Source organism: Rutilus rutilus, assembly GCF_951802725.1.
Source record: "Rutilus rutilus genome assembly, chromosome: 25".
Lineage (NCBI taxonomy): Eukaryota > Metazoa > Chordata > Actinopteri > Cypriniformes > Leuciscidae > Rutilus > Rutilus rutilus.
The window spans coordinates 11,700,828-11,725,820 of NC_140229.1; the positions used below are offsets into that span (position 1 = coordinate 11,700,828).

The 24,993-nt window shown below is 38.1% G+C and overlaps 2 protein-coding genes across 3 annotated transcripts in view; one reads left to right on the forward strand and one right to left on the reverse strand.

The window, feature by feature from the left end:
* Nucleotides 1-6,688: 6,688 nt before the first annotated feature.
* tmem218 (transmembrane protein 218) lies at nucleotides 6,689-10,706 on the reverse strand. Its single transcript, XM_084401128.1, has 4 exons — nucleotides 10,570-10,706; nucleotides 10,138-10,346; nucleotides 9,939-10,041; nucleotides 6,689-7,175 (listed from the first exon to the last, which is right to left on the reverse strand). The coding sequence occupies exons 2-4, from the start codon at nucleotides 10,245-10,247 to the stop codon at nucleotides 7,041-7,043; spliced, it is 348 nt and encodes a 115-aa protein (XP_084257254.1). The 5' UTR covers nucleotides 10,248-10,346; nucleotides 10,570-10,706; the 3' UTR covers nucleotides 6,689-7,040.
* Nucleotides 10,707-11,488: 782 nt separating this feature from the next.
* pknox2 (pbx/knotted 1 homeobox 2) overlaps nucleotides 11,489-24,993 on the forward strand; it is a 72,417-nt gene continuing 58,912 nt past the window's right edge. The window contains exon 1 of one of the 2 annotated variants that reach the window (XM_084400486.1): nucleotides 11,489-11,675. The gene's annotated coding sequence lies outside the window, so the exon portion shown is untranslated. Of the gene's footprint in view, nucleotides 11,676-11,926; nucleotides 12,026-24,993 lie in introns of those variants that run through there. The other variant, XM_084400487.1, reaches the window with a different exon arrangement.

The following is a 24,993-nucleotide window of genomic DNA, read 5'->3' on the forward strand; positions in this document are numbered from 1 at the left end:
CATGCTGGGAGCGCGGGAGAGGAGGAGAGGGACGGGGACTGTCTCCTCCAACAACATCTGTGTCATTCGTTCTGCACGTCCCAAAGATGGAAAACAAGGCTCGGGAGTGAACGGGGAGGGGACGGAAGGGGATCTCCCATACCGAAAGGGATCAGTTCCATTAATCAAGTGTCTGCTAGTCGACTGATCAAATCCTTCAGAATGACATACTCTCGCGCTCTTTAAACATCAAACGGGTGAAAACGTATTGCCTGACTGCTATTGGGCCGTACCACAAAAGGCGAAGTAGACAACCTTCATTTCTGCATCAAGCTACTCTCTCAAAGGCATGAGAGAGGGAGTGTTTTCAAACAAAACTGACCCTCTCCAATGGCTTTGGCTGCTTGTCGGTCATGAAAGGGATGGCTTTTGTTTGAGGGGATTCTCACTTTCTCAACACAATTTCTATTTTACGCCAAGAGGAGAGGTGAGCGGACCGAATCGCTAATGCAACTGGAACGTTCTCATTTGTCGAAGTGAAGACGTTTCGCTCGAAGTGGAGATCATTTCGATTTTCACACTTAAACATTTCAATTATTGGACAACAGAAACCTAGCTGAATTTGATTACTGAGTAGGAAAGAGAATGAGAAAAGATGTAGGCCTTTTCCTTTCTTCCTTTTTGATTCACATATGTTCAAAGATTTTTCACTGTTCACAAAGCAAAAAGCAAAAAGGGAGAAATTTGTTCCTCTTTGCGTGCACAGTATGTGTTCCACTCATCACAGAGGTTGAATCAAATGGGACTGAGAAAGCAATTTGTCTCATGCAGTCTGGTCTTGTGTTCCTGCTGCTTCAGCATAGAAGAACAGAAGAAACATGCTGAGTTAACAGACCTGACCTGATCGGGGTTTAATTCCACAGATCTCCCAATTTATTTAAGACTGTAAGAATACGGACCGATAGAATATTACAGGTTCAATACTATTGTTCTTACTCAAATTGTCAGCCAGTTTCTGCGAATAGGGCGAAAGTTGTATTTTGACCTTAAAATGCACTTTCAATGTTGTTGGTGCTCTTAAATGGATAGTTTACCAAAAAAAAAAAGAAAGAATATTTTGTCACCATTTAATCACCCTCATGTAATTCAAAACCTCTATGACTATTCTGGGAAACACCAAAAAGGAAAATGGAGCTTTCAAGCTGAAAGGGATAGTTCACCCAAAAATGAAAATTCTTTCATTAATTACTCACGCTCATGTCGTTCCAAACCCATAAGACTTTCGTTCATCTTTGGATCACAAATGAAGATCTTTTTAATGAAATCTGAGAGCCTTCTGTCCCTCTATAGACAGCTATGCAACTAACACTTTAACGCTTACAAAAGTTCATAAAGAGATCGTAAAACTAATCCAAATGAATTGAGTGGTTTAGTCAGATTTTCTGAAGAGACTTGATCGGTTTATATGATGAACAGATTGAATTTAGGCTTTTATTCACATTTAAACATTGATCAGTGAACATAAACCGTTCAACCGAACCTGATTGAAACAAACTTCATTGGTTTTTGCGGAAGCTCAAACGTGCTGCGTAACAAGAGAATGAACCTCATTGGTTCTCGCACATCAAGCGAACATGCTTGAGCTTCTGTTTACCACAACTGATGTGTGAGTTGATGGATGTTTATATGTTCATCATATAAAGTGATCGTGTCTTCAGAAAATTTGGACTAAACTGCTGAATTCATATGGATTAGTTTTACAATCTCTTTATGAACTTGGTAGTTTATGAAAGTGGTATGTCTGTTTAAAAAGAATGACAACACTATTTCTCTCTTGAACATGCCAAGGAGAGCTAGAGCGGATGTTGTGAATAACAATTAAAATTTGAATCTGTTCACAAGACAAAGCTGTCATTTGACTTTAGAAGACTTAATTGTAGTACACAAGTCTCTTTTATGATACAGCCCCCTTTCATTATATTGTAAAGAATGGACAGAATATTAATCAAAACTCACTATCTGAGGGCAGATAAAAAGAAAGTTATACCTAAAAATAAACATAAAACGAAAGTCCCCATAGACTTTCATTGTAAGTGCATTACTGTAATTCAGCTGCTTCTCAGAATGAATGAATCTTGAATGAATGAGCAATGAATTTTATGTGGAACAAGTTCCTAAACCAAATTTACCATTTTCAGATTTCACTGACCACCCATATTGCAAACCTTGGAATATGACCTTGGAATCAAAGACTAGTCAATTGTTCATTTAATGATCACTTCTCACTGTACCCCCTACCAGGTAGCGGGTCATGTCAAGTGACCCTGGTCAGTGCCCAAAAGAGGCCACGCTTCAGCCCTCCATGGGGTGTCAGAATGTCCCCACAAAGGGCTATTCCAGCTCACGCTGACCCTTAAACTGTGCCTTAATTTTCAGTGCAAGAGGATGGAGACTGCACTAATCTCCCAAAGAGAAAGATCGAGACGAAAAAAATAGGTAAAAACAAGTCTTTGAGGAGCCATTTGACGGGTAAAAAAGTCACATGAGCTTTCAGAAATCATTCTGATATGCTGATTTGGTTCTCATATAGAAGCAGGCTTTGCTGATTTATAGTTTCAAAAGAACCGCATTTATTAAAAAAGCTTTTGTAACACTATAAATGTCTTTATTGTCACTTATTATCAATTTAATGCATCCCTGCTGAAATGTTCATTTAATTATTTAATTTATTCACTTGAGTAACAATACAACATACACATTTAAATGAGAAATTTCAGGAAAATATTTGCTATTGTTGTGATTTATGACTATTTTTTTAAATATATAAAAAAATAAATATCAAATGTGTTTATTTTCCAACCCATTGCACATCCATAAAACACAATTCTAATATTTTAATTTACTGTAAGTTAATCAAAGTCATCTTATTTAGTTTGACTTCCACTTTAGCTTCCACATTTGACCTCACCTGACCCCACGGCTACAGTATGACTGGCCTGAGACATTTTGCATCCCACAACAACCAACAGGAATTGTGTTGACAGACTTGCACAATTTTCCTTCACAGATTCCAAAGTGGAACAAAATTATACGAGAAACATTTATCCAACACCGTTTAGAAGAAAAATTCTCAGGGATGGAGTCGGGGGTGAAGGGTGGGCTTGTGGAGCACAGAGATGGAGAATAGAAGGCCAGGGGTGTGAGGGCAAAAGTTCTGCTTGAATGGATCACAAAGCAGGATCTAGTGTTCACCCCGCTCCCCTCCTCATCCCTCCCCCCTCTCCCGCGAGCCTCGGTAGCACCCACACCCATATCCTGGGCCGCTCTTACACCTCTCCGGCTCTGCATCCCCCTTTTGCTTTCTTTCTCTCTCCCTCGTTCTTACTCTCTTTGTATGTCCAGCTGGCTGCCCTACAAAGCCTCCAGCTCAGACTCCCAATGAGCCCTGCTCCCTTCGATGCTTTGTTCTGCCGTTTTTCCCACTCCCTGGAGAGAGAGAGTCACTTACCAGCACGGACAACAAGAAGGGATAAGGAAAATGACAGAGAGAAGGACAGGAAGAAATTGAAAAGAAACAAAAATAAGTCAAGTGTGGTTGCAGTCAGCGATTACAGAGCGGTACATTAGCGAATCTGTTTTGTAATGTAATTTCTTCCACGCAAATGGCTCAGAGCTTCCTTGTTTCCATTGTCCCTACTTCATATGATAACTATAACATTGATTATCATAAATGATGCAGTATTTACATGACTTCAAACTGATTATCTTTTGGAAACCTTCTATAAACACATTGGTTTTTAGAAGAGCTTTTAAAATGGCACCTTTCAAATGATTCTTTTCTGAGAAAATCAGTTTCTCAAGGTTAAGCATCTTGTATGTTATTATATCACACTTGTTGAAGGCGTTCAGTGTGTTTTTGATCCTTTGGTTTGATTACACAAACCATTTCATGTACCAGTCCATCCGTCCGGTACCCTGTTTCTCAAGCTCTGGTAGATCTCCGGCGATCAGCTTGCAGAAAGGCCTCAGTGTTGCGATGTGGGCCGGAACTAATAGGATTGGATTTGATTCATTAGATTCTCTTTCATCGCACTGGTTGGAATTTCACTGCACGTCCTGCCGGACTCCCCACTTTTAAATGAGGATCGCACGAAGACCTTAAGGGTGAGAGCTAGCGCAACTGAGACGCGGCCTCGCCTCGCTTCTTGCTCACATTCCCACAATCTCCCTGTATAAGAACCTCCGGATATATGAGCATATGGGATGATTTCCAGGATATTCCAAGTTTTTCAGCATGACCGCTAATTCAACTTGCTGCTTTTCTTTGCTTTGTAATGGACAAATGTGTAGGTTCCACTGTGGACTATTATTGTCGTGTTTGATTTGACACACACATTTGATCAACTAACATGTTTTATATCAGCTTGTTATTTTTTGTCTTCATGCTGTAAGGATCACAGCACATACAACACGCCTGTGAAAATAATAAGCAATATCGACGTCCATCTCCCTTGTGAAGTTTGCCTCCCAGAGAGATTTATGAAAATGAAAGTAAACGTCTGAGGCAACAGAGGGCCCACACGGAGTATTCTCCTTGTTAAGAACAAAATAATCAACTTTCACAGCTTGAAGCTTTGTTGGACCGCCCAACTTTGCTCCCTTCGTCTTTGTGGTATTGTGCGGAGAGTGAGACAGTGTCTTAAAGAATGCTTCCATAAGGCCAAAATTAGCATGTCAATATGGGACCAAGAAAATGAAATTTGTCTGGTTTGAGCCGTGAATGAGTGAAATTCGAGTTCGCAGATTATCAATTAATGGATTAGAATGTGAATTCAGTGCATTGAAGGCACCAAAAATATTCACTGATTATGACTTAAAAATGGCTCAAGTGCCTTCTGCAGTGTAAAATGTATGCTGTTGTCAAGTCAAGTCAAGTATATTTGTATAGCGCTTTTCACAATACAGATTGTATCAAAGCAGCTTCACAGTATTAAATTAAAATAATACAACAAGGTTTGTTTCTAGTGGAATTTATTGATTGATAAAATCAGATTAAATATCCCCAGAATATCCCCAACTGAGCAAGCCAAAGGCAACAGTGGCAAGGAACCAAAAAACTCCATCAAATGACCTAATGGTGTCCTAAAACTCCATCAGGTGACCCAATGGAGAAAAAAAAAAACCTTGGGAGAACCCAGGCTCAGTCAGGGGCCAGTTCTCCTCTGGCGTTTATGAACTAGAGGCCGGATTGTAATTTGAACTGTAAGATTAAAAATATTATATGAATGCCTGGCTGAAGAGATGAGACTTTAATCTAGTTTTAAACTGGGAGAGCGAGCCTGAGCAACGAACACTATCAGGAAGGCTATTCCAGAGTTTTGGAGCTAAATGTGAAAATGCTCTCCCTCCTTTGGTGGTTCTGGATATCCTAGGTATGACCAAAAGCCTTGAATTAAGTGATCTTAAAGAGCGCGATGGATTATAGGGCGATAGAAGATCCGTTAAATAGACTGGAGCTAAACCGTTTAGGGCTTTATAAGTCAGTAGCAATACCTTGTAATTAATACGGAACTTTATAGGTAACCAATGCAGTGATGATAAAATCGGTGTTATATGATCATATTTTCTTGATCTAGTAAGAACTCTAGCAGCTGCATTCTGGACTAACTGTAGCTTGTTTATTGAGGATGCAGGACAACCGGCTAATAAAGCATTACAGTAATCTAGTCTCGAGGTCATGAATGCATGGACTAACTTTTCTGCATCAGAAACTGATAGCATATTACGTAGCTTAGCAATGTTTCTAAGGTGGAAAAAGGCGGTTTTTGTAACATATGAAATATGATTTTCGAAAGACAGGTTGCAATCGAGTATAACACCCAGGTCTTTTACTGTAGAGGATAAAGTAACAGGACATCCTACTATATTAAAGTTGTATTGCGAGAGGTTTTGCGGGTGGTTTTTTGAACCGATAAGTAGTACCTCTGTTTTGTCTGGATTTAATAAAAGAAAATTACCCGTCATCCAATCTTTTATATCGTTAACACACTCTGTCAATTTGGATAATTTAGCGTTTTCATCTGGCCGTGACGAAATATATATTTGAGTGTCATCAGCATAACAATGGAAACTAATTCCATGTTTCCTTATAATATTTCCAAGTGGCATCGTTGTGATGCAGTTAGACAGACTAGGTCAATTATATGTCCAAATCATCCAATAATATTTCTAAGATACATCTGATTCATATTAAATCATATTAAACTGCAAATTGTCAAAGAATTCCAGTTCTCTCAAGCAATAAGATTTCATGTAGCATTTTCATCGGTCAGTCGTGGAAAAACGTTTGCCTCAAGGTTTCTTGGGAAAATGCTAATATTTTGCAGGCGAATGCAAAGAGTCTTGGGGAAACAAAAACATTTGCGATAGAAAGCAAAAGCATATTTCGACAAATTCCGAGTAGCTTGAGTCACAATACTTGGCCTTCACGTCACGTCTCGTCACTTCACTTGATGAATCATTTGATCATAAGTTGATTCATAATTCAGACTCATGAAGGATTCATTCACGAATTTGACAGATCAGGTTCTTGTTGCTACCCACTGACTCGATCCAATCACAGCTTAATACTCAAGGTTATGGGTTTTTCGAAAAAACGTGATGCTTCCTAAGCAAACTCCAATAACTGAAGAAATGAACAAACTGGAAGTTTGAGAAAAATAGATTGTATTCTTTTTAACAGTAAAATACACAAAATTACGAAATTGCAACACACAGGAAAAAGTTCTTCGATTACACATTGAACATTGAAACTGTACATAAAAAACTTTACCCAACCACACCCTCCTAAAAACACTTGCAATGCACATGCTGCATGCAGGCCAGTCGATGTTGTGCTCTCAGAGAGATGTGGACGTCTCTGATTTGGACAGAAAGACAAAAGCTCTGGAACCTTCTGCTGTCCTCTCATCTCAAGCGGGGCTCGTTGATCGACGGCGCTGCCAGGTTGGCCGCCCTGCTTTGGGATATCTGTAGGAGTTTGGCACATGAAGCCTCACGGTCTAGTGTGTTCTCAGGGGCTTGGCATACACGGGCTCCAGGAAATGTAAGGGCAGCAACATGAACAGGGCTGCCAAGAAGACCACAATCACCAAGGACAGGAGCACGTACCGGCCGATGAAGAACATATCCACGATCTGAAAAACATCACAGGCTTACGTTGTGAATTATTCAACATATTATACAGTTACTGGAAAGTAATTAAAGCCATGGGGGCTTTGATGTGTCCATTAATATTTTTTAATTAACATGAAATACATTTTAGTATGTTCCTCTTTTCTCCACTAGAGGTCAGCAGGGTTCTTTTAAGAAATTCTGACTGCAACCTGAGGCATCTCGCTAGACCATTTAACACAGAACAAGACACTATTAAAGTGCCATAAAGACAGCATTTTTACGAGAACTGTGCGAAACTAAAAATACAACTGTTTTAAACATTGATTTTAATAAGAAATATTAGAAGGATGTCTGAAGGATCATGTGACTGAAAACTTGAGAACTGGCTTGCTTTGTCATCACAGGCATACAAATATATTAAAATAGAAAACTAACTAGAAATATAAAACATTTAATGCATGCAAACTAAATCTATCTAGGTTAATACCTGATAAATAGATTGACATCATATGTTATATTTAATATACAGTATGAGATAAAATTTATCTAAAGATATAAATCAGTATCCGTGATTTAATTGAATAGTTTTTGATTCACCCTTATTTTAGCATACTCTCAGAAAACTAGAACTTCTTTCTTGCCATTATTTCTTACTCTGCTGTCTGTTTTTCCTCCATGTTAGAATTAAAGCTGAACGGGGTGATAGTGTTGAATACTAATGACACTCTACATCCCTACGGACCTGAACTAGAGTATGAGGCCTACATCATGGGAGAGGCCACAACCTACATTAAACTACAGACAGAGAGATGTCTTTGTGTGTGTCTATGCATGTGTATGTGGGAGGGGGCTCTGTCTCCAGCGAATGCAGTGTTCTCTCGTTTAACGCATCTCACTTTCTAATTTGCCAATTAGCTGGCTAGCGAAGCACAGAGCAGAGGCCATGTTTTATTAATGTGGTATCGAATGTGCGACAGTGAGCTCCTGTTTGGGGCCGGCCTAATTGGCACTGTGATATTATTCCTTTGTACAACAGCGAGGGGTAACCCGTTTCTCATACAACACACTGTCAACCTATCAAGAAAAAAACTATTATCTAGTCATACCCGCTGCAAGCAAATCAGCAATGGGTGTAACATGGATTTGGCGTTATGCACAAATCAGAGTCTAGCACAACGAACGATACTACATGCATGCTTACAGAACTAACTAAATGAGAGACTTGGTTACAACAGGAAGCCACTGTGGCACAATGATGGAAATTGTTTTTCAATTTATCTTTCTGTTGTTACAATTTAGGCAACCATCAGACCTTATATTCATACTAAATTGATTAAAACTAACGTACACACAAACATACATGATTTCAAAAAGGTGCTTGTTGACATCATATAACCTAACACCTCAAACCTGATTTGTAAATCTGAGAACATCTTTTGCAAGACATTACAGAATTTAACTACACTATGCAACCTGTGAGATCTCAAGTCTATGAATCAAAGCAAATTTAATCTTTTTCAAGCTGAGCGCAGGGGGTAATACAATAATTTTAGGTTGAAAACAAGAGAATGTTTGATTCAGTCAACATGTTTCCGTTCTGCTATTCAATACTGAAAGGTAAATGGTTCGGATTTTGTTTGTGCAGACAAGAGGGTGGCTTGGCAGCTCAGAGCGCTGGTTTTGGCAAAGACAGACTTTAGGAAAAAACTGTTGTGTTTGTGCTTGTCTGCTGTTGAGGAGAGATAAACTAGCACATGTCTTTTTTCAAATATAACTCACACAAAGAGCTGTACAGTGCACCTAACACTATTCAAGCATGAATATCAGAATTCAATAAGCTTACAAAATTATCAAATCATGAATTTTTCATTTAAAAAAATTAGCAAGTATAGGAGAATTCCGGAAATATTGTACGGTCACTTTATTATAGGTACGCCTGTTCAGCTGCTTGTTAACGCAAATATCTAAGCAGCCAACCACATGGCAGCAACTCAAATAGACATGGTCAAGCCAATCTGCTGAATTTCAAACTGAGCATCAGAATGGGGAAGAACAGTGACTTTAAACGTGGCATGGTTGTTGATGCCAGACGGGCTGGTCTGAGTATTTCAGAAACTGCTGATCTACTGGGATTTTCACACACAACCATCTCTAGGGTTTACAGAGAATGGTCCGGAAAAGAGAAAATATCCAGCGAGTGACAATTTGCACGGGCTCACCAAAATTGGACAATAGAAGTAGGGGGCTGAATTTGTCATTAACAGCATGAAAACATGGATCCATCCTCCCTTGTATCATCAGTTCAGTATGCTGCTGGTGGTGTAATGGTGTGGGGAATATTTTCTTGGCACACTTTAGGCCCCTAAGAACCAACTGAGTATCATTTAAACACCACAGCCTACCTGAGTATTGTTGCTGACCATGTCCATCCCTTTATGACCCATCTTCTGATGGGTACTTCCAGCAGGATAACGCACCATGTCACGAAGCTCAATTAATCTCACTATTAATTAAGTTCACTATACTCAAATGTCTACCACAGTCACCAGATCTCCAATAGAGCACCTTTGGGATGAGGTGGAACAGGTGATTCATGAAACTGATGCTATCATGTCAATATGGACCAAAATCTCCGAGGAAAGTTTCCAGGACCTTATTGAATCCATGCCACGTATATTTATGGTAGTTCTGAAGGTAAAAGGAGTCCAACCCGGTACAATAAAGATGTACCCAATAAAGTGGCCTGAGTATATTAATGACTGATAAATCTACGATGCACTCACCTGAACTGCTCTCTCGGGCGAGGGAACTTCAGATGCGCGAGGGAAAAAGACTAAAACCAGTGTGATGGTGAGCGCCAGAAGAAATATAGGGATGATCCCTAACCTGGTGAGGCAATGACATCGTGATTATTCATGATACAACACTACAGAGCAATGCTGATGCAAGTTCTGTGTCGAAAACATAAAAGTATGTTCTTACTTCGTTGGGCCGGTTGCGCGCGACAGAACGATGGCGAGCACGAGAGTCACTATCCAGGTTAAAGCAATGATAAACACACCTGTCCCAACGCCCAACACCACATCGGCCATCCTCACCTCTCACGCTGCGTGTGCCTGCCCTGGACGAGAGAAGTATCTTTTGCTTTTAGGCAGCGTTTATGGTGGCTGCGCGCGCTAAATCCGCCAAGTCTGGAAGTATATCAAGTCGATGTTATGAAAGCAAACCATGTGGCGCGTACTTCTTCAAACTGCTATTAGCAGAAACATACTGTTAGTTTGCTGTTTTTAATCAGTTCCACTAGCATATTACGAAGTAAACGGTGGGAAACCTGCAGTTCATCAAAATCACGTGCTTAAACTAGCACACTAATCCATTATAAACATTTTACGGCTAAGCAGTTTGTATATTTACCTAATAAAACCACCAAATGATGAAACCAGCTAAGTAATTCTAAATAATATACTGATTTACGCCCAGATGCATGCTGCACAAAGTCTAAAATATTTCCATGGAAACCCAGTCGCTTCTGTTTATCTCTACACTTCCTGTGTCACAAATGGACCAATCAGGTTGTAGTATCTGGCGAGCAGTATGCTGGGAGATGTAGTTTTTCTGAATACTGGGCATACATACTAGTACCAAAAAGTACACATTTACGTTTCCTCACAAGCTCTCTCTCTCTCTCTTTTTACAATTGTTAACTTGTACAATTATTTAATATTGATGACACGTTCTCTTGGTAATATACTGTTGTCTCTACACAGGACATATATAGGCTAGCTCCCTTTAGCCTATGGGAATTCATATGGCATAATTTATCCAGAGTAGCCTTTCTCAGCTGCAATTTAGCTCATAGCCTATGGGTTAAATTTCTAGGAGAATAACTAAATATACATATTTAGGATTTGGCCAAACGGCTTTTCTTCTTCTTGCACAAATAACACTGTAAAAAAAAAAATTGCTGCCTTACATTTTTAAGTTGGCAACAATCAACTTGGCTGTGTAAGTCATTTAAACTTAAATTACATTGAACTGACTTAAAAAAAATGAGTTGAATCTCGTAGCCTATAACTTAAAAGTTGAATTAAAGTAAAAACATTTATTATCATGACTTATTGATCATGTCATTTTTTTTTTTTTTTTTTTTTTTTTTACAGTGTAGGCTATTTTTCCTCTGCTTTCCAACTACTAACAGCCAAGGCGACCTGCAGCCGAATGTAGGTCTCATTTGATGTCGATAGGGGGCCAGCGGGCTCCACCGTTAATGAACCGGAGATGCGCGTGCAGGGCCCGGGGTGTTCGGTATAGGCCTACGGCACGGAATAATGCCAGTGGAAGAGGAACCGCGGCGCGGAGCAGGTCTACACTCGGTAGAGAGGGGTACGGGGAGAGAGAGAGGGAGAGAGGAGGGGGGAGATGGTGGGAGGGGTCTGATATGGCAGACGTCACGGCTTGTGTAGGGGAGTATAGGCTTGTGTTGTCAGCCTGGTGTCAGTCTGATGAAGATTGGCATTCAGGTAAGCTGTCATTCATTTTCAATGTCAGAGCGAGGAGCGGGCGAACACTCCAGCCTGTTTTTCCCCCTCTCGCTCTCATTACAAAAGGCAGGACATTATTCATACAGACTGGCCGAGGGCTGAGGGGAGAGAATGATAGACAGAGAGGGAGAGAGAAAGTGAGGGAAAGAGAGAGAGAGAGAGAGCGCGCGTGAGTGAGCGGGAGGGAGGGAGGAGGAGGAAGAGAACGAGTGCGATAGAAGGAGGGAGGAAGAGAGGAAAGACTGTAGAAGATGCCGTGCTGTTTGGGGAGCGCGTCTTTGTGGATGAATTTATGGTGGATGATGCGTTTGGACTTGTGAAATGTGGTGGTAATTTTTGTGTCGACATTTTTTGTTGTTGGGATTTAAAGGGCGTTTTGCAATTTTGTAGCGATACTTGACTAATTCTTCATATTCATAACGCGCAAAATATACGCATGTAAAATTCATGTTTAGAATTTGAATTGGGGTATATTTTGCTATCGCAAATGTTTTGTTGAGCAAAGCAATGTCTTTTAATGAGTATTACATATGTCGTTTAATGAGTAAGATCATAGCCCATGTATTTTACTTTATAACTGGTCAATTTTGAAACAATATATTGCTCAGTAAATGTTTTATCTGGTATTCTGAACTTTTCCCAGTTTGACATTTCTGTTTATATTAAGATTATCGCACATTGAGCAGAGTTTAGGAAAATAAAAACAGATTTGCCTGCAGTGTTAAATTATAGCACAATGACGACTTTCCGCGGAGTCAACTTTTTGTTTTAAGAATATAGTAGGCCTAGGCCTACATTTTTTTGGTTGCGAATAGCCTACATACATCCCTTTTTTTTGTCTTTCTCCAATGACGCAATATTTTAAATATATATTTTAAGCATAAAACAAACGTTTTGTGGTATGTAAATCTGTAATAAAGTTTGTATTAATACTGTCATGTTTTATGTTTTGTTTATGAACCGTATGATATTGACACTAAAAACTGGAAGTGTTCGAGCAGCGTACTGTTGTTATGGTTACCACCTTCGATCGCGACGTTTGTACTCTGTTCTCAAGCGTATTTGCCGCCACATGTAGCCTAAAGAAATAAGAAATACTATATTGGAAACATGCTCAATGTTGTTTTTAGTACAGTTATCATAGTTAGACTATTAAGGATTACATTTTTAAGCCGTCAATTTAATCAGCCTACTCTTTGCTGTTGGCTCTATGTCTGATGCATACTGTGTAGGCTACTTATTTTTTAGATAGCAAATAATGTGGTTTAGTATTTATTACTCTCTTTTGTATTCTAAGATTTGTTCTGTATGGAAGCTTGTTTCCGCCATTGAATTAAAAATATAAAAGGTAATTGTGACTTTTTTTTCCTCAGAATTGCTTGAAATAAACTCACAATTGCGAGTTAAAGTCTGAATTGCGAGATATAAAGTTGCAATTGCGTGTTATAAAGTTGCAATTGTGTGATATAAAGTTGCAATTGCGTGTTATGAAGTCAGAATTGCAAGATAATTGTGACTTTTTATCAGATTTTTTTCTCAGAATTGCGTGAAATAAACGTGCAATTGTGAAGAAAACAAAAAAAGTCATTATTGCGAATTATAAAGTCAGAATTGTGTGGTAAAACTTTTTGTAAAAAGTTTAATGACTTAAACCCCCTTGCACTTGGGGCTGTGTGTTTTTCTGCAAATTTGGATTTTCAGCCTAAACTAGCAAGCTGACGTTTGGAAAAACAGGGAACATCTTAAAGGTGCTTCGTAAAGTAAGAAACATGCAACAAAAGAGTCTTTTTCAAATTGTTGTAAAGACGTCAGGTGAAATAAAGGGCTAAATGGCAGTTGACAGGTAATTTGGATATTTAAGGGTTGTTTTAAACTGGTTGCAAGCTTATGAAGCAAATTTGTAGAAAGTCATTTTTAATACTCTTTCTGGAAATCTAAAATGCTCAGTTTATGTTCTTCATGTCAGGTTTATATCAGAATAACTGCTTCATAAATGAAACAATAATTAGATCATTTGAAATGGTGTAGTTCCAAACTCTGCAGAAATGAGAAAGCATAGTCTCAAATCCTCTTTCTGACTGACTTAATTTAATATGTAGCTGAAGTACACCTTTCACAATATGCTAAAATTCTATTCAAGGAAAAAAAAAGCTAAATTCTAAATGTATTTAAGTAAATAACACTTTTTCTCTCTACAAATATTTAGATATGATCAGCTTAGTCTTTCCAGTACAACCCTTAACAAAGTTCTTAAAGAGTTGTAGATTTGAATTTCTTTAGTGTCAAATATCGAATAATTTCAGCCGAGAGGTGACATTGCATGTCCATTTTTGAATCTCAAAGATGGATCTCATTTAATCAGCTGTTTTATTTCTGTGGTGCAGGCGATCACAAGGCTGCATGTTTTGTCTGGAAGATAAAAGTTGTTGGATGGGGCTAATTTAAATGCCGAGATCCCTGCTGGGATCTTAATTGATGATTTGTGTCGCGGGACAAGCTGCCCACGGGCAAAACTGCAAACACAAAATACTCAGACTTTATTTGCATATTCCCCTTCTCCACATTATGAGCAAATTACAATCTGAGGTTCAATACTGCAGGACCCGGAGCTCTTTTGGTCTAATCGCTAATAAAAAAAGACTCAGTCACCCTAAATGAAGGAAGTAAACTGTGCAAAAAGAAGATTGTAAACCAATTGTGATGCTTCTATACTTCCATAAAGCTAATTGTCTTCCTTTCTAATGTGTCACTTTTGATGCCAACCATATACAATTCACAGTGCTAATAATTTAAATGCCTATTTTTGTACAGGTCTCATTTGGATTTTCAGATCTTACACATGTTGTTTGTCTGTTGACAGTTAATGAGATAGAGTTTTTATCTTTGCCTCAAATGAGAATTATTCATCAGCCTGTAGTCTTCTGGGGTCTTGTGTGTTCAAGGTGAAGCCATAAGAGGCAACACAGAGACAGAGCTCTGTTGTTACAGGCTTCCACCGCTAAGCCTTTGCTGATCCTGATGGCTCTCTGAGGAGCGCGGGCCTGTTATTGCGTTGGACGGCTGTGCGTCCAAACGACCTCGCTATATGCTGCTCTCATACTGCCAGGCACGACGGTCAAACTCCTCTCCTGGGACCTGGAGGTAGAGGAAGATTTGCTTGATTTACACGTGTAGAGGCACTTAACAGTCACCCGTAGCATAGCACTCACAGCACAGCCCGTGCTGTTTTCATGTCACCCTGGCCTTGGAGCTGACGTTGATTTGATTTACGAGAAAACACAGGCTCGAGATCGACAGTCTCCAAAAAGAAACGATGATCTGATGTTAACAAATGCGATGAAGTCGTCCTTTGGTGTGCTTGTCAGCACTTGTCATGCACTTTTAATAGATGTAGCTGAATGACAAGTGACTTGAAAATCTGTCCTTGACTATCCTCTATATCTGCAACATTTAAATCATCTAGATAAAAATGTATTATAATAAGTCTATGGAACAGGGTTATTATTGTTAACTGAAATAAAAACTAAAATCATTAAAAAAAAAAATCATCACTTGAATGGAAAAATAGACATTAACTGAAATACAATAAAATGTATAATTTTATTTTATTTTATTTCAGCTGCCAAAGCAACATTTCTAATTTTCTTTTAGTTTATATATATATATATATATATATATATATGAAGAGTTCAGATGCAAAAGCCTCTAAGTGCCATCTGAAATTTTCTTCTAGAATGATCATTTTGATCAAGCTCGTATATTTAAGTTCAATAATTTAACTTAAATGGCAATGCAAATGACCTATTAATTGTCATTTAAGTGAAATTACTTAACTTAAATATACAAGCTTTATAAAAATTATCATTCTAGAAGAAAATTTCAGATGTTTCAGATGCACTTAAATTTAGATTAGATTAGATTAGATTCAACTTTATTGTCATTACACAAGTACAGGTACAAGGCAACGAAATGCAGTTTAGGTCTAACCAGAAGTGCAATAGCAGCAAGTGCAGGATATACAGTGGTTCCATAAGTGCAGAACATGGATATGTACTGAATAAATATAGAGTTGAATACTATTATAAACAAAAATTTACTGATAGATTGTCCTATGAATATAATATACAGATAACTATTACTGTGAACAGAGTTTACAGCTAGATATGTACTGAATATAATAATATACAGATGGCTATTACTATAAACAGAATGTTTACAGATAGATATGTACTGAATATAATATACAGATGGCTGTTACTATAAACAGAATTTTACAGATAGATATGTACTATGAATATATATACAGATGCTGTTACTATAAACAGAATGTGAGCATAATATTCAGATGGCTATTACTATAAACAGAATTTAACAAATAGATATATGTATAAGTTAGGCTAATGAGCAGTATAACAATGGATTTAAAGTAGTGCAAATAAAGTTTGGACAGAAGCTATCCGAGTGAAAGTGCAGTGGAAAGTAATTGCATATTACAGTTAAGGTACGATATTGCAATGTATATATAAACAGTCGGTACTGTAAATAAACAGTCGGCAGTGCAAATTGAGCATATTCCAGTCAAGGTAGTAGTGCAAGATGCATATGTAAACAGTTGTTACTGTAATAACAGTCAGCAGTGCAAATGAACATTATAGTATTGCAAATAACAAAATGGAGGCAGGTGAGTTTGAAGAGTTTGCATCTGCATTTAAAGAGTTTGCATTTTGCAGTTTGCATTTCTGCAAGAGTTTGCATTTTGCATTTAAAGAGTTTGCATCTGAACTCTTCATATATATATATATCTGTAACTATATATCAATGATGCTAAAACAACGCTGCAATGGAAGTAAAAAAAAAATAGAAATGTACTGGTCCCACACAGTTTGTGCTACACAAATGAGTGGTACCTCAAATTGTATGGCTTATTGAGGAGAACTGTGCTAATTCATTTCTATGTGATTTTTAGTGGATCTGGTGGTGGTTCATCAAAAAGCTAAAAAAAATCCCACAGACTTACATTGCAGGAGTAACCCAAGCCATTTCTATAATTCAGAATCTCATATTTTGATTTGGGGTTGGGATCTTTTGAATTTGACCTGTGTGCAACACCCTAGCAAGTAGCAACTGCATTCCAATGTCCTGGTAACAACCCAATGACTTTTGCGCCACGCATATATATATATATATATATATATACATATATATGTGTGTGTGTATATAATATTATTATTATCTCATGCAAATGACAGTCAAAGTTGTTCATAACAGAAATAATTACTTCACCAGGATCAAAAGCAGAGTCAAATTAGCAGCAGCTTATTATTAATTCTGAATTTAAAAACCTTGAACAAGACTGTAAACCTCTGAGTGCCTTTGTTCTTATCTCTAGTGGAATGCTGATAATCCAAATAAATGTACTCGGCGTCACTGAGGGAAATACAAACACTTCTACCAAATTCTGAATAGTAGTTTCTCAGAACAGACGAAGGTTGAAAATATTTTATTATAGAATTCTTTTTGAGATCAAAGTAGGAAAAAACCCTAGCCAGGACCAATTCATATTTCTTTCCCCCCTCTAAATATATAAATATATGCATGAGTACAATAACTAGTCAAATTAAAATAATGTGCTAGAGGCAGGAGAGTGCTTGACTAAGGTTGAGAGAGAATGATGTTTTCATATTTTCTCTATTAGGGCGAGCATGTGAATTGTAGTTCTCACATGTTTTACACATTTCATACGTTGGTGTCATTTGGCGTGACTGGAGAGAGATAGATGTTCTCCACCGGTGCATTGTGTGCATTTCACTCTCCTGTCTTTTGGAGTGTGGCGTGTTTTATTAGAGCTGAAATAGTGCATTGAATGCTCATCTATTACTGCAAAAGCCATCTTCTCCGAAAGTGGCATCTCGCTTCGTCCCGTTTCAATGACATAATTCATAAAGGCATGTTTTTCTCCCATTCACACTTCCTGCTCTGTCCTCTGGAGCATTCAAACACAGACCACCATTGATTCCAACCACCTGATTTCATTTGGACCTTTGACACTGGGCTATATCGGAGCTTCCTCTCCCGCTGATCTATTTGTGCATCTTTTGTTGTGTTTCGAACAGAACCCCCCACGTTTCCATCATCCTCTTTCAAGCTCAGAGCCATTGAAAGACATTGATTGGTGGCTGTGTGTGTGTGCAAAATGCCTGTAATGGCGTCAGTACATGACAGTTATCTTTCCTTTTATTAATGCATTCGAACGACTTTCTTTATATTGATCGTGAGTGACTCCTGAATGGCGGCTAATTCTCTCATTTTAAAAAGATTATAAATGCATATCAATCCAGATAAATGGATCTGAGTTTTATTTGCAAAGTGGTGTATCTCAGCTAGTTTTATTGGCCGGTAGCTTTGCAAATACCGTTAGGAGCGTTTTTTTTTTTTTTTTTTTGCTTTCTAATAAAATGCATTGGGACAGAGCAGCCTCTGGGATGTCATAAAGCACCTGGCTTCCCAGTGGCTTTAGCCATAATGTATGATTTACAGCTAGCAGAAGTTTCTGCTTGAAAACTGTCTTTTTTTTTCTTCTTTTTTTACTGAGACCACTAATATATATATATATATATATTAGTGGTCTCAGTATCATGTTTATATCATGAGATATATATCATGTTTCCTTCTGGAGCATTTACTATTTTGTAATAGTTGCGTATCAGTCCCTCAGTTGTCCTCAAGATGGATCTCAAAATCATACTGTAAAGGGTTCTGCTGGAAAGGGTTCAAATATGCAAAAGATGCTGGAAAACTGAAGAATTTGCGGGACCTGGAGGATTTTTCTGAAGAACATTGGGCAGTTTAACTTCTTAGGACAAACAAGGGACTCATGAACAACTATCACAGACACAAACAGTCGTGGATCATCCAGGTAAAGACACACAGTATTAAGAATCAAGGGTATATTTTGAACGCGGTCATTTTTATAAATTCAACTTTTATTTTGTCTTATGTAAACATCTTTTATGTAAAATATCTTAATCAGGACAGTACTAAATAAAAAAAATAACATGCATTTTTGTATGATCCCTTTTGATCTGGAAGGTGTGTGTAAACTTTTGACCATGACTGTATATACAGTATATGTGTGTATATATATATGTAATATATATATTACATTTTCTTGCTGCTTGACTTGATCTGTCTTTTCATATTTTTGAGAAAAGACTTTTTAGATAATGTAATTCATCATCAAAAGTACTCAAAAGTACAGAACTGAACACCAGCACTGCAAAAATGTGCTTGATAAGGAAACATTCATGATATATTCATGATATTTTAAATGTTGTAGTTAAAAAGAATCACAGAAATTGTATATATTATAAGACAAAAGACGTATTTTATTCAAAGTGATAACATGATTAGTTTTTCAGTAGCTGTCAAAACGTGTATCCTTTCACTTTTTGACAGCTGCTGAAAAACTAGGCCCCTCTTCCCCCTCGAACAGACCCACTGTGGTCAAAAAAAGGCTTCTAGGAACATGCAGAATGCAGACAAACAGCAATAAATTGTTTTCCAGAAGTGAGGGGAAATGGATTTGGTAATGTGTGGAAAGCGGGATCATAGTGACCACAATGGAGATTCATTTTTGTACTAATATTGTAGCTCAAAGTAGCTTTATGAGAAAAATTATACGGTAGTTCTTTATAAAAACATGGGTGGATCTTAGTGCTATTGTACCATACCGGTTGAAGTAGAGTCAAATTGGCTTGTAAAGTCTATCTAAATGATTTATTCTAGTAAGTTAAAAGCGATTTCCACAACCACTCTGCGCTGTAGTGTTGAAAAAGTCGCTAATTTGTCTATTATTTATCTATTTATATGTGTACTTGTTTTTATCAGTCCAACAGTGCGAGCGTTCATCATTATATCTAAATTCCTCAGAGCTCTGTGCTGTTTAGCGCTGCTGGTGGGTTGTATTTGATACATCAGTATAAGCAGCATGATTTCAGGCCGCGGGGTGCTTCGCCTTCCTCGAGCACATGAGAGATTTCACACGCACCAGCTGCTTTATTGCGTTCGTACAGTATGTGCCGACAGTTTTGGGAAAACCTCATGTCATTTCAGATTTAAGAGGTGGTTTCAATCGCCAGCAAAAGGCCTCAACAACATATTCTGAGGTTCTAATGGATGTTCCAACCACGCTGAACCGCATTCCTCTTCCTCTCGCTCTGGTTTGTTTTAGGGGCCCCATAAGATATAAAGTTGTTGCCTTTCAACTGGAGTGTAAACATATAAAAGGTTGCAGATTGAGTGTGTTCTTCTCGCTCTAGTGTTTGGAAATATCTCAGAACATTAAACAATCTTTTATTCCCGAAGCAGTTTCTTCACAATAAATTAGCACATTGCTGCAGTGTTTCCTAACAGTTTTGGTCTAATGGTCCCCCACAGCCACAGTGTGCGTGTGTGTGTTTATTTAATATTTACATGCAAGACAAGCTTAAAAAGTTAATCATTTGCCTTCTTAATGTTAATGCAAAATTACATCCGGTATTATATTAAAATATACTTCAATATATTATATTATATGATATTGTCTTTGCAGTGCACCTTCCCCATTGAAATTCAGCATTGTCTGATGCAGTGTAAACTCTACTGTTTAGGTGACCTTACTAAATTGACTAGTTGATGATCTTACGGACAGACGCCTGCACTTCGGTTTTCTCCAGCTGCTAGCCGTGCGACTTCTGGAGGCTGTTCAATTGAAAACTTAGAGGGAGATAAATATAGCAGATGAAATTGTGTCCCGCTTTGTGTGAAACTCTAGAAACGGATGGTCTTCAGAGAAATCATCACTTGCCATACGGGGGATGATATTAATGCGAGCCCGCAAACACTGGGTGCGATAACAGCCAGGAGACTGATCAGCGATGCATCAGCCATTTATCGACCACAACTGCGTGGAAAACAATCTCGTGCTCCCTGACTGTTAGAACTTTATAACGTTGCCCTTCAGAAAGGACTGATGACAGCTCTGAGCTAAAAGTGAAACATAAACAGCTGCTGCCCCAGAGTGTGGGGGAAATGTAGACGCATGCATGTGGCGCTCTGCCATAGCCAGGGTAGGATGACACAAGTTTTTGGGGAGAGCGAGGACAGCAAATGCCCTCGCTGTTAAGGAGAGAAGCCTGGCCCGTGCACCCAGGTGACTCGTACATCCTTGGCGGATTTGGAACAGAAGTGCGAAGCAATGTGCAGAAGGTGGCAGTAATGCAAAACATGGCGTACACCTGCCTTTTTTATCTCGGCCGTAACGCGGGCCACCATTCTGGTGGTCGTATGCACTCCAGAGGTATTTATAAACCACCATAGACATTTAATACAGCTCATCACACCTTTTAGCTCAGCTGACTCTAGCGATCAACACAACTGGGCCGAGGAAGAGCGAAAGGGTTAACCTTTTCCTTCCCGTTAGAAAAGGAGGGTGGAAAAACAGAGTGAGAGGTCATGGTGAATACATATAGTGTAGGGGAATTCCTCGCTGTCTTTCCTAAACCTGCCAATGTTATCAGAGTGCAAGAGTGGAAAACCTGGTATGATACATTAGACTAAAGCAAAAGCTAGATTAAAGACTCTCAAGCCAAAGTGTGGTAAAAAAAAAAGGTTACTGAGGATATCGTTGTCGTTGTGGTGGAAGGATTTTGTTTCTGAAATGTGTCAGAACACAATACACAAAGTAGCCGTTGCATTCTCAATGTTACCACTAGGGACGCTGTAGCGGGAATTAGCATAAACTGTCATCTACGCTCAGTTTTCTCTTTTTCAGGGCAATAGTTTGAAGATAGCTTTACTGAGCAAGTTAGTGAACATTTTTATTTTATTATTTAGATTTAATTGATTGGAGCTGTGTCATTTTGGTATTTTTATACTATTCTTTTTTTATTGATATTTTGAATTTGCTTTTATTTTATATTTTCAGTTTTTATGTTTAATTATTTTTTGAGTAATTTTTTATGTAAAAATATTTGTAAATAGTTTTAGTTTTATTTCAATTAGTAATTTTACCTCAACTTATTTCAGTTATGGCAACTTTCTAAATTTATTATTTATTTATTTGATGACAACACTGGTTTGGAGATTTTTCTCTTTCCATATTAGGCATATAGGAGCTGTACTGTATGCCTTTTACCTAGGCTACATAACACAATATCTGCCTGGGGATGTTACCAAGATGGCCGCTGAGTGAGCTGACTTTCCTTAAAGGCCCACTGATGTGCCTTGGAACGCACTCCTCCCCCTTTTCAAATAGCCAATAGCGTTTAGTTTACCTTGACATACTTGACAGCACCATGGAAGCGAATCCGAGCGCTGATGATACGTTGGATTCAATAGTAGATGTGTGAATAAATTCTAGCCATATCATTCTTAACCAACGTACAGTTGGAAAATGGAATAAAACTCGAGCGTTTGAGCAACCAAACTCACATCTCCAACCGATATTGCTCCATGACGTGTCAACGGTCGCTTTGGCCAGGTGGTATTTATAGCTTAGGGGGCGGGACGCTTTATAGAGAGCATTTGATTGGACAGAAGATGTGATGAGAAGCTGAATGAAATTAAGCTGTCATAAAAATCCGTGATCCATTTTAGCAGAAGTGAGAGACTGTAAGTTTTGAATGCTTATATCTCCTAAATGCGAATTTTGTCATTGTTTTGGAACACACCAGCTTATTCATAACCTTAAGGCTAACATATTCATACTAAAAGCTAAAAAACTAACATTTTGATTTCAGGGGGTCTTTAAAGGGACTAACACATCTGGTATAATAGCATCGACAGAATATTAAAGTTTGTTACTATCACAGTAATGCAAAAGCTCACATTAAGTATGTACAATAGTAGTGCACACTTAATGTATTAGCTAAGCGCTGCAGTTTGCGTACTCGAGTTTCTGCCCTTAAAATACACATATGCGTTTCCATGAGCCTGAGAGTGTGTCTCATCTTGTGTGTATGCGACAGACTCATGAAAACCATCATGAGCCAGGGAATCTGATGAAAGCTCAGTGTCTGACTTTCCCGTGTCCCAGCACTCATTCCTTAAGTCCCAGGACAGGAAGCAGAGCGAGCTGCAGGCCTCAGAGAGTGTCTGAGTTTGGGCAGATGGGAGATGAAGTTTGGCTGAGGGCCAGAGATCTCCGGTGAGCAGATAGGAGAGAAAGAGCATATGAGCTCAGGGATGGATTTTCCACAAGGTGACCATCAGCTTTTGTCATTTTAGTTGTAGTACTAATAATGTTCATTTGTAAAATATTGACCAATTTTCTTTGGTAAAAAATAAATAAATAAAAATAAAAACTTAGATTTGAAGGAGGGATTTGAGTCAAACAAAATTGAATTGTTTGATTTAGACAACTTAGCACGCCCTAGCAACCACCCTGACATCCCACAATGATCTAGCTAGCAACTGCATAGCTATGGTCTAAAAATCCTCGCACACTAGCAACACCGTAGCATCATGTAAACGCTGCTTACACTACCGTTCAAAAGTTTGGGGTCAGTAAGAAAACAAGACTTTTATGCAGCAAGGATGCATTAAATTGAGCAAAAGAGACAGACTTTTACATTTTTAAAAAATATTTATTTTTTACATTTTCAAATAACAAATATTATTTCTATTCACTAAATAATTCTGAATTTTTTTTTCCACAAAAAATATTAAGCAGCACTGTTTTTAACTGTGATAATAAAAATAAATATTACTTGAGCACCAAAATGATTTCTGAAGGATCATGTGACACTGAAGACTGGCGTAATGGCTACTTCACTAAATTACATTTTAAAATATATTAAAATTTTAATATTTCAAGATAAGATTATAATAATTAATATAATCTTACAAACTCCAAACATTTGAACAGTAGTGTGCATGTACTTTTGTGTAATTTTTAAAAAAAATTCATTTTTAAAATTCAGTCTTTCTTAAAACAATCATGAAACAATCAGTTTACATTCATTTATTAAAATATGACCTGGGCTTATAATAATGTGTCATCATTACAGATTCTGCCTTTCAAAGGTGGGGGTATTACAGATTTAAAAGTTCCCATAAACTCTTCTCCAAAAGTCTGAGGAAAAATCAAAATTTCATGGTGAGGTGGTGTGCCATTTAAAAGATTTAGAAGGATTTGTTTCGGATAAGAGCCCAAATCTACCTGTCTCATTGCTACGCCTAGAGATATTTTTAGCAGTTAAGTCCTTTTCCTGTTTGGATTTCCGTAGCTCACTAATGTGGAGAAGACTGCAGCAAAAATTCCAAGGTTCAGATCAAGGGAAATGTAGCCTATTATGCACTGAGTATAAAAGTGTTGTTTCGACATGGAGAGCACAGCGTATACTTCATTAAGCGCTAATATTGCTTTGTGAGTTTGTGTGTCGGTCTGAATGGTAACAAAATAAACTTTTGCTTCATTCAGCATGTGCGTTTGTTTTGCTCTCGGTGTGTATATATAAGCTTAATGCGTCTGCGTGTTGCTCCATATTCCCCTTGTTGTGTCTAGTGCGGCCTTTTGTGTCAGCTGCACACTGGTTTAATGTGAAGTTTAAGCTTCTCATGACGCCAACTAGGGTCTAGTTACACTAGTGGGAATACCTGCTATTGTCCGCTAAATCCCTTCTAATTCCCAGGAATTCTGCTATCATTCCACTCATCAAACCTCCTTGGTCCTGCCACACTTCCATAAGTGATCTTAAAGACACAGACCCTCCACCATGATGCCTTTAAAAGCTATTTATGGTTTATATGCATCAAATACCTATAGAGTTGCACTGTTTTCAGCACTGTGGTCAGTTTTGCTTGTCATTCATATTTTTTTAGGTTACATTTTTGATCCAGTTTTAGTGATTTTGTGATGCCAAATCTCATGAAGCAATCTTCCGATACAGACAAAAAGTCTGTCATTCTTCCAGACGTTTTTGACGACTGCTATCAGGCGTTCCTGAATGCAAAGGGCTATTTTCATATATTGCATAGAAAAACAATTACGCCCTAATGTTACACACTTTATTAGAGGAGAGACACACAGAATATGAATTGTTCCGTGGTTGTCATAGTAACAGGAAGTTCTAAACCCCCGGCAGCAAATGTTGTTCTCGTGGTCTTTGAACAGCTGGGGGGCTGTTACTGGCAAGGCATTGTGGGTCATTACCACCTTGCATTTCTTGGGACAAAATGTCTTGCTTTTCTTGGGTCAAAATCAGAAGGAGTCTGAGTTGCGCCATAGACAGTGTTTTAAATGTGTCAATCAAATGAC